The sequence below is a fragment of the Papaver somniferum genome, chromosome 8 (assembly GCF_003573695.1).
Source record: "Papaver somniferum cultivar HN1 chromosome 8, ASM357369v1, whole genome shotgun sequence".
In the NCBI taxonomy this organism is placed as follows: domain Eukaryota; kingdom Viridiplantae; phylum Streptophyta; class Magnoliopsida; order Ranunculales; family Papaveraceae; genus Papaver; species Papaver somniferum.
The window spans coordinates 155,285,556-155,303,560 of NC_039365.1; the positions used below are offsets into that span (position 1 = coordinate 155,285,556).

The 18,005-nt window shown below is 36.3% G+C and overlaps 1 protein-coding gene across 1 annotated transcript; it reads right to left on the bottom strand.

Annotated features, from left to right (window-relative positions):
• Positions 1-6,349: 6,349 nt before the first annotated feature.
• Positions 6,350-8,886, bottom strand: LOC113306266 (beta-amyrin 28-monooxygenase-like). Its single transcript, XM_026555225.1, has 5 exons — positions 8,847-8,886; positions 7,545-8,180; positions 7,386-7,439; positions 7,103-7,290; positions 6,350-6,673 (listed from the first exon to the last, which is right to left on the bottom strand). Exons 1-5 carry the CDS (start codon positions 8,884-8,886, stop codon positions 6,350-6,352), a joined length of 1,242 nt encoding a protein of 413 aa, XP_026411010.1.
• Between the last annotated feature and the right edge of the window lie 9,119 nt (positions 8,887-18,005).

Genomic DNA, 18,005 nt, shown 5'->3' on the forward strand with positions numbered 1-18,005 from the left:
GATTGAGATTTCCTAGCTTCCTAACTGTGTACTTGTTTTATGGCTAAGAATTTAACATTTCCCATCTGTAATAAGTTTGTACTTTATATGATGAAAATGAGTATATAGTTTAATTTATTTAAAGATTGAGTATATATTGATAGTCACGAAATGAGTATACACGACCTGTGAATTAATATCACTTTTTACTCGGGCTTAAATCGAGTATGAAATTATACTCTTTTTGATATCGAGTATAAAGTGATATTCATTCGAGCATGAACTTATACTCCTTTTGAAATATACTCGATCTAAAATTGAGCATGAATTCTCTTTTTATACTCTTTCTGAAATCGGATATAAAGTGATACTTATTCTAAAATCGAGTATGATCTTTTATTCTTTTAGAAATTGAGTATAAAGTAATACTCATTGTAAAATCGAGGATAAATAAACTACTACTCATTACAAAATCGGGTAAAAAAATTAATATTTTCTGGAATTTTGGTCAAGTTACGACTAGAAAATGATAAATTACCAGCTGTAACAACTCCTACGTCTAGGTATTCATCATTTACCAGTCGTAAGTAAAGAAAATAGGCTTCCTAGCCGTAAATGAGCTACTTACAACTGGGAAAAGATTAACTCCTAGTCATAAGTAGTTCCTGAAATCGAAATTAAATCATACTTTGATCATTTTAATGTATTTAAATATTCAAGAAAAATTTACCTAATAAAAGTTACGGGTGGAAGATTATCAGGTTATTTAGTTTTTTCAATTTCCTGATTTATCAATCTCGTCGAAAAATATTTTTGTTCACCATGATTGATGAAGGAGAAGAGAAAGATAAGAATAATTATTATTTTTTGATTTTTTTTTTGGTAATTAGATTAAACTTAATTAACAAAAAAGGTAATAAAAGGTTATAAGTCTGGTATTTTTGAACTGTTACATCTGATTATTTTTTTTTTGATCGAAAGAGAAAGATTTATTAGAAAGAAGAACTTAAACGGTTTTCTGGTGACCAGCCTTTTTTTCGGGGACCATTGTTTTATTTTGGGTAAGACATTAGAAGTAAATATAGGTCACTCCTTATCTAAATATTTATATTAATACCAAAATTACCCATTTCAATTAAGTTAGTGTAATGATTAGTTGTATCATTAGGTTAACATAATTAGTGATTAGTGCAAAGATTAAACCAAAAAAAAAACTAAATAATTGAGAGAAGAGGGTTATCTTTTTGTGATGTTTTCGGCTAGGAAATATTTTTTGCACGTTTTCGGTTAGGAAACATTTTTGGCGACGTAACCGAATAAAGATTCGGTTGGGAAATATTTTTTGCGACATAACCGAACCTTAGTTCGGTTAGGAAATGTTTTTTACGAAATAACCGAACTAAGGTTCGGTTGGGAAATGTTTTTTGCAACTGACCGAACTGTTGTTCAGTTGGGAAATATTTTGCGAAATAACCGAACAAAGGTTCAGTTGAGAAATGTTTTTGCAACTAACCGAACTATTAGGGTTCGGTTGGGAAATGTTTTTTGCAACTAACCGAACTCTTGGGGTTCGGTTGGGAAATGTTTTTTGCGACGTAACCGAACTAAAAAAAATTTGCGACGTAACCGAATTAGGAATTATTTTTGCGAAATAGCCAAAATGTTCTTCATGTTCATCATTTCCATTAGGTTCGGTTAGTTCGACAAAGTTTTTCACATAATTCCTAACCGAACTTCTCTCTGCAACTTCTTTTTTCAACTCATTTTGATGGTTGATATTCATTTTTCAATCGAACGAGGAACGTCAAGGAAAGAGAGAAGAAGAAGAGAATAATTTACTTTTCAAAACTAAAAAATTTCGATTCCCCCTTGTTTTTGTTTTTGATTTTGATTTTGGTTAATAGATTCATTATTATATATATATATGATTAGATTTATATAGTTATTAGGTTAGTTTTAATTTAAATTAAAATAAAAGGTAAATGTGTATTTATCTAATTTTAGGACACCCTTTATAAATATAGGGAGGTTGGTCTAATAAGACCATGGTCCCAAAAAAAAAAACCATGGTCCCTAAAATATGGTTCAAGAACTTTTACATCGATGAGGTCCTCCATATACCCATTTTGGTTACAATAATCCATTGCAGCCCAAAACCCAGTTGGGTGCAGATAGGATTCTTAAGCTCTCTCGGTGAATAGGATTCTTCCTTTGAGCTCTCTCGGTGAATGAAAAGTTTTGATACAACGTGAATGAAAAATTTCATATTGCTTGCCCATTTTTCTACTTATTTCTCGTGGATGACTCCGCAAGGGACAAAAAGAATCATCGTACACACGAAGTGTAGTAATGAACCTTCCTATTACTTGCACCTTTTTCTCTTTTCTTTATTTTTTGTATATATACGATACGAGGATGACTCAACGGACCAAAAGAATCATCTTACGTACGACTGTTAATATATAGAGAATTATTAGCCTAAATTAATATTAAGATATGATCCACCAAAAAGAATCAGATTCCCTTCCTCAGTAATCGCATGATTTATGAAGGAAATACCACTATTAACGTTGAGTGATACCAATTCAATGATCCGGTGGTTAGGATCCGTTAACATATTTGAGTAATTGGACCAATTGCCATTTCGTGATCTATTATTATTCTATTGGCAACCTCACCCACCAAGTTTCTAAATGCAAGCTCATTATGAACAACCCTCTTAGTCATAGCGCATCATTGGTATATGCTCCAAACCCAATTATTCAAATACTCTTAGCACAAGTTAAAATGTGACTGATGATCTAACTTTGGCTTGGTTTTGTAACTTTTGTATTTAAACTTTGACATAATTAATGACAACAAATCTACTTCAACAGAAAAAGAGATATTTTCATGAACAGCCTTGATTTATCAAACCGATTATTATATAGGGTTTAAACTAGATTATTATTTAAACCCTCTATTTTTTTCAACTTGGTGTGGGCGGGGCTCTGCCCGGCCCGTGGCGATGTATTTTTTATTTGGTGTGCGTAAGGCTTCGTCCCGTCTCGTGGAGATGTATTTTTAATTCTGTATGCGAGGGTCTTTGCCCGCTCCGTGGCGATGCATGATTTGGTATGCGCGGGGATTCTCCCCGCCCAGTGGAGATGGATTTTTGATTTGGTGTACGCGGGATTTCGGCCCGCCCCGTGGAGATGTACTTTTGATTTGGTGTGGCGGGGAAAATACATTAAATAGGTTGAAAATATGTGTAGATTTTATTTATTTTTTCCGTTGAACTTGGTGTGCCGGGGTCTTCGCCCTACCTCGTGGAAATGCATTTTTTGGTGGGCGCGGCGTCGCCTCCCCCCGTGGAAATCTATTTTTGGTTTGGTGTGGTGGGGAAAGTACATTAAATAGGTGGAGGATATGTACAAATTTTATTTTTTACTTTTATTTTCGCAGAAAATATATGGATGTTTTCCCCTTTATTTATTAATTTGGAAAAAATAGTCCTAATATAGTAATTACTCGATTTCCAAATTGAATTTGGACTTCCATAAAATTCCAAACACGGTAAGTTAGGTTTCCTTTTAATTTCGTAAATTTTAAATCAATCATACGTTGCCAAGTGTCTTCACCTAAATATTGTCACTTTATACATTCCAAATTGAATTTGATTTCCTTTTTTTAATCTTTTTCCTATTCTTTTTCAACCAATCATACGTTGCCAAGTGTCCTCACCAAAATGCTCGTTTCACAAAACTCAAAAAAGACCTATTTTGACTAGCAGGAAGCGAATGCTTCCTCAGCGTTCAACATGAGAGCTTTATTTGTCTAAACCATTAAATCTTTAGATATTTCTGATGGAAAGATCAAATATATGAATTAATTAATATAATGCAATGTATTTACAAAATCATTTTCATCACATACATCAGAAATAATGCCCGTTTTTGAACACTTTGTTGCAAGATGCATTGACCTATGTTTAAGTTTTTTGATCCCGGTTCTTTTGCAATGGAGTCTGCTGTTGTGTTATGATCTCTACTTATATATCTATCATGTATAGTTTTTCTAAAATAGCAAAAATTTCTTCCATAGGATTCTCTGCTATCCATAATTTATCTGCTCCTTTGTTATTAATTGTATCCGCTAGGAGTTTACAGTCTGTTACTATCTAGACACTTGAAAGAAAATTTTCTTCTAACCATTTTAAGGCTTTCAGTAGTGCTTTTGCTACTGCATGTAAAGTCGAGGAGGCATATTCCGAGCCTACTGAAAGATGCATGAAAGCTTCTTGATTCGCCGAGTACAAAATGAAAGCATATCCCATGGATAAGTTTTTTTTATACGACGCGTCGATGAAGATTATCCAATCCGATTTAAAATTGGACCAAAAAGGTTTAGCAATCTTTGCTTTCTGGACAATATGAGTTGTGGTCTTTTCATTGATATTTGAAGATTGGATAAACTTTTTAATTTATTCTATTAAAATTGTTGGGTCTGAATTAATTTTCTCAAAAACTACCTCACGTCCATATTTCCATATGAATCAAAGTATGGACGCAATTTTTTCACTAAATTGCGAGAAGTTTGGATCTAAAATCCATTTTTCTACCCATGAGATAATCGAATCAGTGCAAATCTGAGAGTTGACTACATCCAACGAGCAGCCAAACCATATGGATCTAGCAACATGACATATTCTGAATAGATGATGTTTTGTTTCCATAACTTGTGAATTGCACATGGCGCACTCTAGCGAAATCTCTGAATTATGAGATGCTAGTCTGCTTGTAATAGGAAGGGCCTTCTGGGTTATATCCAAATAAACAATCTTATCCTTGGAGTCACTTGCATCTTCCATAATTTTTTCCAAGGAAAATCACTATTATTCTCATTTACCGGATTTTGATTGATGAGGAAATTGTAAAAACATTTAGACAAGAACACTCCTGAGTGATGATGTATTCATCTAATTTCTTATATATCCCCCTTATTTGGAGATAAAGCAAGAATCTTTTCTTTTATTTCTGGAGAAAATAATTTACCTAATTTCTCAAAGTCCCAAGATCCTCTCTGATTTATTAACTCGAACTTTTTGCGAAAAAGCTTCCTCTTTATTGCTCGGTTTATGTACCTTGTCTGAAGTGGGAATCCACATGTCCTCCCAAACCTTCGTGTTAGGTCCATTTTTTACGTGTCAGATATAATTTCCTTTTATAAGATTTAGACCTTTTTGTATACTTGTCCATATATATCCAAGATAGTTTGTAGTTTCTAGTTGGTTCTATGGGTTCGAATTGTGGAAATACTTTGCTTCAAAGAGTTTCACCCACAATTGATCTTTTTCTCACATTAACTGACTAGCCCGCTTTGTTAATAGTGTTATACTGAATTTATGAGGATTTTTGATATCTATGCCCTCTTACGATTTTGGTTTACAAATGCTGATCCATGCCTTCAATCAAAATATTTCTGGTTATAAAAAGGAAAACCATCTATATCAAACACAAGGTTTATTTTTCAGATAAATCACCAAGTGATTATTTTTATTTGTATCTAATCGCATGGTTATCGTCTTATTCATCGCTCCGTAAGAATGTTGCTTCAGGAAAAAGGAAAAAAAAACTCCATAAGAATGTATTGGTTTCGAGACAAATGGTAAGTTACTGATTACTCTTTAATATGAATTGTGCCAATTTTTCTAAAAAATTCTAAGGATAATTAATTTGAAGCTAATACTTTGATGGTACGTTCCTCTTATAAAATTTTGTATTCCTACAAAAATGAGCACAATTCGAGACGCATAACACCACTATCTACCACTTTGAAAATCGTTAAAAATAAGATTGGTAGATGACGAGATTTGTTATTTCGGGTTATGCTCGTCTTTGATATAAACGTGGTGTTTTATAAAATATACGTATCATGGAAATATTAACTTCAAATTCATCGTTGATTGAGATTTATAAAAATTGACACAAGTTTCATGAGATGTGTGTGAATAAGAATATTGGCTCTGATCTTCCATCTATATTAAAACAAGATTATTTATTTACTTATTTTATCATCTAAAAGCAGATTTATTGCAAGCAAGGTTTATTAATGTACATAAGATTTGTCCTTGGCTAATACATCATAGAGAACCATAGGAAGACTATCAAATCGAGACTTAGCTGCTTTAGCTAGGACATTTGGAGCTTTACTGTTCACACGATGGACAAACAAACACCGTAAAAACTAGACAACACAAGAGATAACAATCCGAGAGAAGAACTCTAAACAAGATTTAAAATACATACTTAGCAGTACCCATTACGTACTTGCTTCATTTTTAGCAAATGATTGCATTAGAATTACGAATAATCAATATGATTATGGTAACTTAAGTTATTATTTCCTGAGCATTTGGTTGAAGGAGAATAGGAAGCCCATTCTTTGGCAATGGAAATGGGTTGAATATTAACTTCCCGACATCATCAGGATCAGATAACAAAGTCCTCCATTTATATTTTGTCACCCAATGATGCATGAAAACAAGCATTGTCATTTTAGCATATTGTTTGCCGGGACAGTTATGAGGTCCTCCTCCAAAAGGCACATATGAATACGGAGCAGGTCCAGTGCCTTCGAACCTCGAAGGATCAAATTTTTCTGGATTTGTGAAGCATTCAGGATCCTTATGTGTCGACATTATACTCATACATATCTGTCAAGTATGCAACCAATTGAATAATGGTAAAAAAATCATGCATGTAGTGTATGAAATATATACGAGTGAATAAGTCCATTAACTTACTTCGTAATTTATGCTTCAAAAACAGAAAAAATAAATAAGTATACATTCAGAAATTACTCTATCTCTCAGATCTTCTTCTTGGGAAGAGATAGGGTAGCCCTTTATAAATCATGAGGTTCTTGACTTTCTGTAAATATATTTCTTAATCAATAAAACTTCCTTAAAAAAAGAAGAAGAAAATAACATATTCCGTGGAAGCATGATTTTTCACCCTGCGAATCTGTGATAACTAATTTGCAATGCGTTTCTATTGATGTATAAATCAGCTAATATTAAATGTTGAAAATTTGATAGCGAATCTGAGGTTCTGGGTTAATAACTAAGATGTGTATCACGTACCTTCCTTCCCTTTGGAATGAAATATCCAGCATAAGTAAAGTCAGTAATTGCTGTTCTGAAAGAAGAGTGAGCTGGAGGTGCGAGTCTCAATGCTTCACAGGCCACGTTCCACGAGTACTTCATCTTTTGAAGGTCAGCCAAGTTCAGCAACTTTCCTGGTCCTTTCGCCTTAGCGATTCTCATTTGTTCTGAAATCCAATACAATAGTTATATGTAAATAAAAAATAATACTGGAGCAGGGCTTAATTAATGGGGCTGTTCCATTTAGCAATCTTTTACTTACCGCTTCTGACTGCATCATAGATATCCGGAAGCTCCGCGAGATACTTTGTGATTGCTGTTAGGACAACGCTGGTTGAGTCATGGGCAGCAATAAGCAACCCAACAACTTATTCAGCCATTTGATCATCATTGTGGGGGTCCTCATCATGCTCATTATTGCGGATCATATGTGATAATACATCATCTTGTTCAAGAAGGGGCTGCAAATTAACAGCTTTCCTCTTTTCGATTATTGAAACGATTTCCTTTCGCATTAACGTTGCAGCTTTAACTGCACGATTGAGTTTCGTTCCAGGAAAATTTATTTGGAGTGCAACAAATCCATTAATAACAGTTATAAATTCCTTGAGTAACCTGTCAATACGAGCTGGATCATTTTCTATGCCTATAAACAGTTTACATGCTACTGCAAAGAGGTGATTCTTCACTATAGGGTACACAGTGATTGCCTCGTTCTCGTTCTTATTATCCCAACATACCTCGAAATGTTTCCTTGTCATCGAATCAACAATACCAATAAATCTCGGTAAGTCTAGTGACAGAGTCAGTTGTCGAACTACTCTACTATCTTCTGGATTACTATAAGGAAAGATCTTCATCATTGTTGGTGGTATCGAAAATTCGACATATTTATAGTGATTTAAGAACAAAAATTTGTTACCAGGTGCACTACAAAAACAGGTAATTACTTCACCAAGGAACGAAGTCGTAAATACTTTGGACGAGTACTTGTTAATCCTATCGAAGAAGAATTTCTCTGGGACACAATTTTTTCCGGCTTTTAGAAGTTCAAGACCTTCACCAATGATCGGCCAACCGTGTTTCCCAATGGGACCTTAGCATCATCTGCGGCATGTGGTGCTAGTGCGTTGTTGGTGTTTCTAGATATGAGAAATTTGGAGTGGAGGAGTGGTGCTAGGAGAATAGCTAGGATGGAAGAAAGGAAGAAGATGAAGAAGCCCTCCATGCTGTTGGCTATAGCTAGAAAAGTGGAGAAGTGGAGAAGGTAGGCAATTTAGCTAGGAAATTCTGATGATGGGCATGCAAATATGTTGTGTGTTTATAATATGAAGAAGTGGAGAGTATGTTGAGTATTTATAGCGGATAGAAGTGGAGAGTTTGCTACTTTGCTTAATCACCAAAGGCTCGTGTTTATACTATATATGAATCATATTATTTTATTTTATTTTATTTTGAAAAAGGAAGGATGTACAAAGGTGCACAGCACCGGAGGAACTAAGAAATCAAAAAGCTGATTACTACATAACCATTACATCCTCCCAGTGATTAAGAAGTTGGCTCATAGAGAAATTCTTTGAAAATGTCGGTAGAAGAACTTCATAGGGAAATATCCAGTTTAACAGCACACTCCAACTCATACTTGGATTTTAGGCTTCCACCGTGAGCTCTCCTATTACGGTCGTTTCAAAGTTCCCAGTAAATTGCAAAAGGCATTAAATGCCAAACCAATTTGACCCTGTCTGAGCATCTCTCAATTGCATTAGCGATTGGAAATCTAAAAGCATTACCCAATCCACCTTGACTACATAGATAAAGAAATCCTAAAGTGAAGTAATGTTGATTTTGAGAGCTAACGAGAAGACAAAATAGGATTACTGAGTTGTAAAGCCAATAACCCTTTATCCTATTATTTTTATTATATCTAAACTGCTTTATACCTCCACCGTCCTAAATCAAATGAGCTAATTGTAGTTTGCACAATTCTTAATACAAGGAGGAGAGGGAAGTATGTTTAAGTATTTTTTTACAATTATACCCTTATGGATAATAATTAGTAAAACTTAGAAATGATTTATCTCTTAAACAATACTACAGTTTTTCGTAACCTTTAAACCGTTGAAAAACATTTTAAAACACCTACTAAGGAATATAAACATGACTATCAAATTATACATATTTCTTATAGTAACAATAATCAATTAAAATGATAGTTTTAGAAATATCCTCTTAATTAATAAGATAGCTCACATCTATTTATGGGACAAAGTTTAAAACCAACTAGCTCATCTAATTGGGATGGATAAAGTATTAATTTGTGTTAGTGAATTTAATTAGGTTAGTTTTAGTGAACACGCACACAACACGACTAGGAGTTCATCATTGTAAAAATCAGGATACAGCTAGGAATTTACAGCTATGACTCAGCCGTAGATAAGACCAATGTAGTCAATCCCGAATTTCGACTTGTTTCGGTTGGGACTGAAACACTGGTACAAAGAAATTTCTGGGAGATTCTTGGTAAAATTGTTTGTACCCTATTATTTTAGATTAGAAATGGGCTTACTTAGGCCTAATATGCTCCTCTTATTAGTCAAGTATGGCTCACTGGGCCTCACAAACACTATACATAAAAACCCATGTGCAAATATCCAAGTCAAGGCAAGAAGGAGCCACGTCACTGTTGCCACGTCATCACTATAACGTCAGCAGTGTCGGCCAATCAGAGGCTGCCTCATCAGCAGCAAAGATATAGTCAGCAGTAAAGTGGTCGATGACGTCAGCAGAAACGAATGACGGCAGCATATTTCGTTAACGCCGTCAGAATATGCTAGGAATATTCCACTACCGTTAACGGCGGCAGAATATGCCGAGAATATTCCGTTACCGTGAACAGATTCGTTACGCCGTCAACATTTTCTGTCATGACGTCATCAGAAGCAGGTGGCCGGAGACTGCATCTTCTCCGGCAACGGTAGCAGCACCAGTTGACCGGAGACGGCGTCTTCTCCGACTTCGGTGGTAGCATCAGTTCACCGGCGGTTATCCCGGCGGCCAAAGCCGGCGACACGACCCGGCGGCCTCGTTCGGCGGCATAGTCCGGCGGCCGGTTGGTGGTGATTTAGTGTTTCACGACTTAATGTATTTACATAGCCCCGGGATGTTTACGCCTCATTCAGTTGTTCTGCAGGATATCTTCACCCCAGCCGAGCCAAGTCAGCTAGACGAGCTAACTCGCCAGCTGAGCCGAACCAAGCTGCTGGATTTTTCAGACCCAATCATTTTACTTGTGGATATTTCAGCCCCACTGCGTGGGCTTAGCCTATTTTACCTATTTTCTTGGGATTGATCAATTACTCACTATGGTTTCCTAATTCCATAACCCTATAGGAAATTTCCTGAAAGATCTAGAAGGGTTGCTAGCCAGATCATGCAGGGAATATTCTGGAATGTTCCAGAAGGCATGCAGGGGCAAGTTAATACAATTCATTCCTGGGGAATGCAGGGGAATCAATACAATTGATTCTCACCTCGAAATTAGGGTAAGGGCCTGATTTGTAACTTATAAATTGATGGGTTCACAACCATAAGAGGTAAGCAATCTTCTCTACACAAACCCCTGTGAAAAACTCTATCTAACTTAAGCATTGGAGGGTTTTTTGCAGGTACCCCCCAGCACTGTTCACGTGGAGAGAAAGGCAGCGGTTCGATCATCAACAAAATCACCATCAGATTTGTGTTTGAAGGTGAAAATATTTTACCTTACAAACATTGGCGTCGACTAAGGAGACTCAAGAAAAGATAATCGTGTTTTTCCAAATAGAGTTATGGCAGTAGTCAAACAAACTGCGCGAAGGGTCGATTCTGCTAGCAATTCCCAGCAGCGCAGGAGACGCGAAGCTGAAAGGCACGAGATTGAGGTTCAGTCAGCACCGGCAGTACCCAGTGGAAACAGACAGGGACGATATCGTGTTTGTGACAGAACCACCAGATCGTGGTCAAGATCGAGATCGTGTTCGTGACAGAACCACAGATCGTGGTCAGGATCGAGATCGTGTTCGTGACAGAACCACAGATTGTGGTCAGGATCGAGATCGTGTTCGTGACAGAACCCCAGATCTGAATAATCGGAGAAGCGAAAAAAGACTGATGATGGAAGACGAAGGAATGGATGTTGACTCCACACCTGATGAAGAAAACTCACGAGTTAGAGCAGACAGAGGGATTGTATTCGGTAGCTCGTCAAAGAGGAATAACGATCAACATGACTTGCGAGATGGACGAACTGCGACTCCTAGTTCGAAGGAAGAACTGTTGCGCCGTCAGCTAGACGAGATAGAGAGAGAGAACGCTCTCCTGAGATTAGAACGTGAAAACAAGTCTCAACTGAGGACTGGTAATCGAAATAACTAGAAGGGTCGGTCTGTATGGGAGCGTCTTGGAAGTCGAGTTAGCCCACGGGATGTAGACCAAAACAGATAAGTGATCGATCTTGATAGACCAGAGAAAAATATGTTGGTCACTGGAGATTTTCCTATACGAAGGCGTGCACGAGACCGGCAAGCAGGGACCCGAACACATCCAACTACAACTCAGCAGAGTACAGCCAGAACTACCACCGCTCAAAGCGTCTCAGGAATGATGAAGATGAGGTTCGAGATCGGCACGATGAGAGAGAATTTTTGTATGATTACTATGCTCGATCGGAGCAAGGCATATCTGGAAAAATAATAAGATCCAAAGTTGATATTCGAGCGGATCGGGACTATGAGAAGGAAGACAGTTCCTCTGATGGCGATGTAAGCACAATAACGGATGCTCGCCTCTGAAAGATGATCGAGAAAGTAATGTCGAAAAATCGCTCCAGAGAGGAAAAGATAGACATGTTGCATCGATCCGCAGGAGCTCCTTTCAAACTGAATATCAGAGAATTCCGGCCGCCAATGAATTTTCAAGTTCCCAAGCTGCCAGAATTCGATGAGAAAATAGATGATTCAGGTTAGCATGTTTTACACTATGAAACTGCCATGACTCTGTGGCAGTACAGCGATGAGTTGATGTGCAAGATGTTTACACAGTCACTGACTGGTGAAGCAATAACGTGGTTCAATCATCTCCCGGCACAGTCGATCGGGACTTACCATAAGCTGGTTGACAATGTTAGAGCACTGCTCGGTCGAACTCGCATGCGTTGCTATCTCAAACATGTTTGTCAATGTTAGTGATCAAAACTATAAGTCTTGATTTCTAGTCTATTATAGCTAAGTCTCGGACTAGGATAGAAAGTGTAGTTGAGCTCAAGGATTTCATGGAAATTCATCATACAAGTAGAATAACTACTCAAGGAAACGGTGGAACTTCTCGACAAAAAAGGTATGTGAAGACTTGAACTTATCTATCACTCAAAAGTCTATCTACACTATCTCCTACTCTTTTAGACAAGAAGTCTTATGCTATATATATATAGACTTTGATTATACACATTTGGTATTTCGGGCCGAGTATACCTCGCCTATCTATATACTGAAATATGTGTTGGTAAGCTTTTCGCTTCGATCAAGTTTATCTTTACCTAGTGACAAAAGTCATGATATGTTTCAGTCATCTTGAAAATTGCTTTGACGAGAAATGGTGTAACAACTATATAACGTTCTATAAGAATGTTTCAATGATTGAAATGAGAGTTTATATTATATAACCAATGGTGGACATAAGCATTGTTGTGGAAACATATTTATGTATAAGTCCTATTCCTTGAACCAAAGATTGCGAACTTTGTTGATCAAGAGAACCGGAAGAATGGCGTGAGCCAAGTCCGCGAACTCAATCTGCGAACTGCCAAAATTTTCAAACCCGAGAATTTATGCTTGAGTTGCCAAACTACTTGCATGAATCTAAGTCCGCGAACCGGTTAAGTTCTCATTCCCGAGAGTTTCTGCTGGAGTTTGTAAACTTTTCCCGGTAACTTAAGTCCGCGAACCTAGTCTGCGAACTTGAGAAGGTTATATATCTGAATATGATTTCTGAACTTAAACTTAAAAAGACTAAGGAATGCAGTTTGCAAACCGTGGCTATAAAATATCATGAACCGATTCAAATGAATCAAATCATCTTTGCTTCAATTGTGTCTTGTGTAGTACATGAGATTTCCTTTCAATTGAACAACTCTCTAACTAGTTCATCTTGAAGTCATTTGAACTAGTTATGGTAAAGAAGAACATGGTTGATATGAAATGCTCATATGGCTAACCTTTTGGTTAACTATTGTTGAACCAACAAGTGCATACGTTTTGGTACAATTAACAAACCTAGAAACATGCATTGTCAAGTGTGTGTAACAAGCTAAGTTTTCGATCTAACGGTAGAGAAATATTAGCTTGAGTCTAACTCAGGTATCCATCTCACGGTGGATATTGATTTCTTTGTTACCAAGGTAACTTAATTGCAAACCCTGATTTGAAAGACTATATAAAGGAGACATCTAGTTTTGGGCAAAACTAATCCCCACACCTAACGTGTGGTACTAGTTTGCATACTAGATTCGTTTCTCCTTTAACCTTTGGTTTTCTTCTTCTAAAACCAGGTTAACGACTTAGAGACTTCATTGGGATTGTGAAGCCAGACCGATAATACTTTTATCGTAGTTTTGTGATCTGATCTTGCATCTTCTATCGTACGTGTACAATCAGATTGATTGGCTTGAGATTGATATCTCCGATAGGCAAAATATAAAAAGTAGTCACAAACATCTTCGTCTCATGGTTTATGATTCCGTAACATATTGTTTCGCTACCATACGATTAAGATTGTTGTGAGGTGATTGATAACTCTAGGCTGTTCTTCGGAAATATAAGACCAAATTATTAATTGGTTCTTGTTCACCTTTAAGGTTTATCTGTGGGAGACAGATTGATCCTTTGATAGACTTGTCTGTGTGAGATAGATTTGTTTATTCTCAAAGCCTGCGATTTTGGGTCGTATCAACTCTTAGTTTTGAGTGAGATCAGCTAAGGGAATCAAGTGCGCAGTATCCTGTTGGGATCAGAGGCGTAGGGAGTACAACTGTACCTTGGATCGGTGGGAGACTGATTGGGGTTCAACTACAGTCCAGTCCGAAGTTATCTTGGAGTAGGCTAGTGTCTGTAGCGGCTTAATACAGTGTGTGTTCAATCCGGACTAGGTCCCAGGGTTTTTCTTGCATTTGCAGTTTCCTCGTTAACAAAATTTCTGGTGTCTGTGTTATTTCAATTTCCGCATTATATTGTTTTATCTTTATAATTGAAATAATACAGGTCGTGCGTTTAGATCATCAAGTAGAATAATCCAATCTTTGGTTGTTGATTATCATTGATTGATCCTTAGATATTGGTCTTTGGTACCATCCAAGTTATTCCTTGTGTTTGATTAAAGACTCGCTGATTTATATTGGCTTGAGTAAATCAAAACAAGAGAGAGATATTAACTCCTTGAGATAATTTTACCTTGATTGAGTCTGACTGTCTAGTTGATTCTCTAAAAAGTATTTCGGAGTTAGTCCATACAGATTGCTAAGCGAAATATTGGGTGGTGTTGTTAGACCCCCGCTTTTTCAATTGGTATCAAAGCAGGCAAACACGTTCAAGACCTCAAAAGTATGTGTTTTTAGTGATCTGACTATATGGACCATAAAGTCTCAATTGATGCTTCACCAGGTTTAAAAACCAACCGTGGGAGAAGGTATGATAAACTGGTTAGTCTTCAAAAGGGGTTGGATGAACAATTCCGGATCAAATCTGGTCTTGTTGCAGGAATTGCAATTCTTTAGGATTTGATGTCTGGTAATAGTACCTTGATGAACTCCAGTTGTTCCTCTGTAAAGAATAGTCGTAAATCAGATGGTAATCAACGACCGGTTGTTGTGAAAACTGATATGACTAGGAACCACTCAGACAAACTTCAAAGTTTTGGACCGTATTGTTGTTGTGATTCTTCTAATCACCTTCAACAAGTTTGAATGTAATTTCAAAAGAGTTTGAATGTTGCCAGTGATCCTTGTAAGAAAACTAAACAACTTTTTGTTACTCTAAACAGACATACAAAACTATCAGGAAATTCTAAACATAAAAGTACTGATAGTATGGGTACCTTTGCTTTTAGTCCTACATCTCCCTTTCAATGGTTTCTTGACAGTAGATGTAGTTATTTATTACATATGATAGGTGATTCTCCATGGTGTGTGTCATATATCGACTATGAATGTGGAAGAGATTCTACAGCCAAAACGAAAGGACAACTTCAAATTATGTGCAAGTTTGGTTGTTTTCTTTCACAAGTAGAACCAGGAAATTCTGATGAAACTCTAAACAATACCCTTTGGGTGAATGCAACGCATGGAGAGTTAAATCAAGTTCAAAGACAAGACGTGTGGGTTCTTGTACCATGTCTTTCTAGTATCAATATTATTGGTTAGCTTTCAAGAATAAGTCTGATAAATTAGGCACAAGTGTCAGAAACAAAGCCAGACTTGTCACTCAAAGATATTCACGGATTGAAGAATTTGAGTTTGACGAAACCCTTGTTCTTGTGGGATGCCCTGAGTCCACTCAAATTTTGTTAGCTCATCTTTGTTTTCTTAAGGACAAGCTGTTTCGAATGGATAATCGTCATAGGTCATATCATATGAGACGAGTATTTCCAGAATCAAAAGGAGGAGGATTTCTGATCACATAACAAACCTTGAAAATTCACGATGTGATAAACAAAGGGAGATTTTTTCTCACAACGTGTCTATCTAACTCCATAAACGTTCGCATCCTCATCTTCAACTTGAGAAAATGGGATTTTGCGTCTTTTTGGCTCAAGTAGTATTTTCTTGGTTAAAAAGTTTTGTTTAAAACTATATAAATAATGAATCTTTAAAACTACATAACTATTGTTGTCTAGGGTTTTAGTCGTTCATAAACGTTGTGTTATTCCCCAAAGGAATATTGTTTCATGGCTCCTGTAACTAGAGGAAGCACAAGTAGGGATGCAGTTGAAGCAGCTAACGTACGTCGGTGTACAGGAATTTCCTCCACAAGGGTGAAGAAAGTGAAGGTTGCAATTAATGGTAAAGGTCCTTCCTCAAACTGGTTCTTGTCCTTTTATAAAAGTGATGTTATCTTCAGGAACCTGGTAAAATAATTCATCAGCAAAAGAAACGATTTAAAATCTCAAATCGCTTCGTATTTGGAATAACTAATTCACTATGAACGGATGTTGTCTCTAAAAACGAACACCGTACAAAAACTGAAAAGAGAACTTAGTAAGTTGACAGTTATTTCCAAAGAGTTGGAGGAATTGAATGATCCCATCATCAATGGTTTTTTCAACAACGAGAAGGAATTCTCTGAAGAGGCCTTGGGAAAGCTTTATGTTGCCTAGTATGTCTTCTTTTTGGTTTAGTGGAAGAATAACTAGTGCTTTGAATAACAATGATTGTGACTACACATAGCTATTATTTTTCATCTTCTTGTTCTTTTTTTTAGGTTTATTGGTTTAAATTCTAAAAATATTTGGAGGATGATGTTTCGCAGTATTTAATCTTTATGATTTGTTATATTGAATTTGTTATGGGATTGGTGTTTACGTCCGTGAACTATGTTTGTCCCATACTTTGTCAAAAGTAAAGTCGCTCGTGGTCGGTATTCATGTACTGGTAAAAGAATGAATGGACTTTTGACAAATACAAAAGTTAAGCATATAATGTCAATCTTGATGGAAGATAGGTTAAAATCTTTTGTTTTCAAGGATTATGTCTATTAATATCGTTATGCAAATAATGATGGGAAGATAAAATGAATCCTTGTGTATTCCGCAGTATTGATCATCCCTGATCCATATTTTATGTATTACTGTGAGGCTACGTAATGTATCTTATGTTGAGCACTATACAACCAAGTTGATTTTTTAGCTTAGTTGGTGTTCTGTGAGGTATGTTATGTCGAGCATATTAAACTAAATTAATCATCTTGTTTGGTTATTTAGTTATTGCTCCGTAAGTTTTCTTATGTCGAGAAAAATGACAATTAAATTGATTACTTTTGTAATTAGTCTGGTCGTGTATTCCAATTAGATTAATTATGGGTTCTCTTGTAATTAATCTAGTTGAGTATTTTCGTGTCTCCATAATTTCTCTTATGTGGAGCACAATCAATTGAATTGATCACTTTTTGTGTTTAATTTGATTGCGTATTCTGATTAAATTAATCATGGGTTTACTTGTGATTAATTTGATTGAGTTTTTGGATATAGAAAATCATTCTTATGGTTTTTGGTGTCCAATAAAATTCCTTCTTTTCTTTCGAAATTAAGATCGCTCTTGTTGTTCTTTCGGGAATGACATCAATTGGGGGAGATTTCTTTTGAACTTGTGCTTAATGGTCATATCTTGAGGGGTGTGCGGATGTGGAATTTTAGAGGAGTTATCTTGTATCTTCAAACTCCTTGATGAATGCATTTAGCTTCGTCTTTATGATTGCATCTAAATTAGTTGGTATGTATGTTTTTTCCTTTTGTCATGAAATGTCTCTTTCGGAAATTTCATTATGATACCGTTCTTGTACCTTTGCCAATTTATTGACAAAAAGGGGGAGAATTAATATGTAGTTCACACTACAAATACATATGGATTTCGGATCATTATGTAAGGGGGAGTGGTTTCCATGTGAGGTGGAGTATTAATTAAGGGGGAGTGATACATATCACCATAGTATTATTGTTGAAGTTGTGATACAATTGAACTTTGAAGTTGTGTAATAATACTATGACACTGTATAACAATGATCGAGAACTATGTTTTCTCATTGTTATAGCTACGGATCTTCAACAGCGGTGATGCTAAACTTACAACCTTTGGGATCAT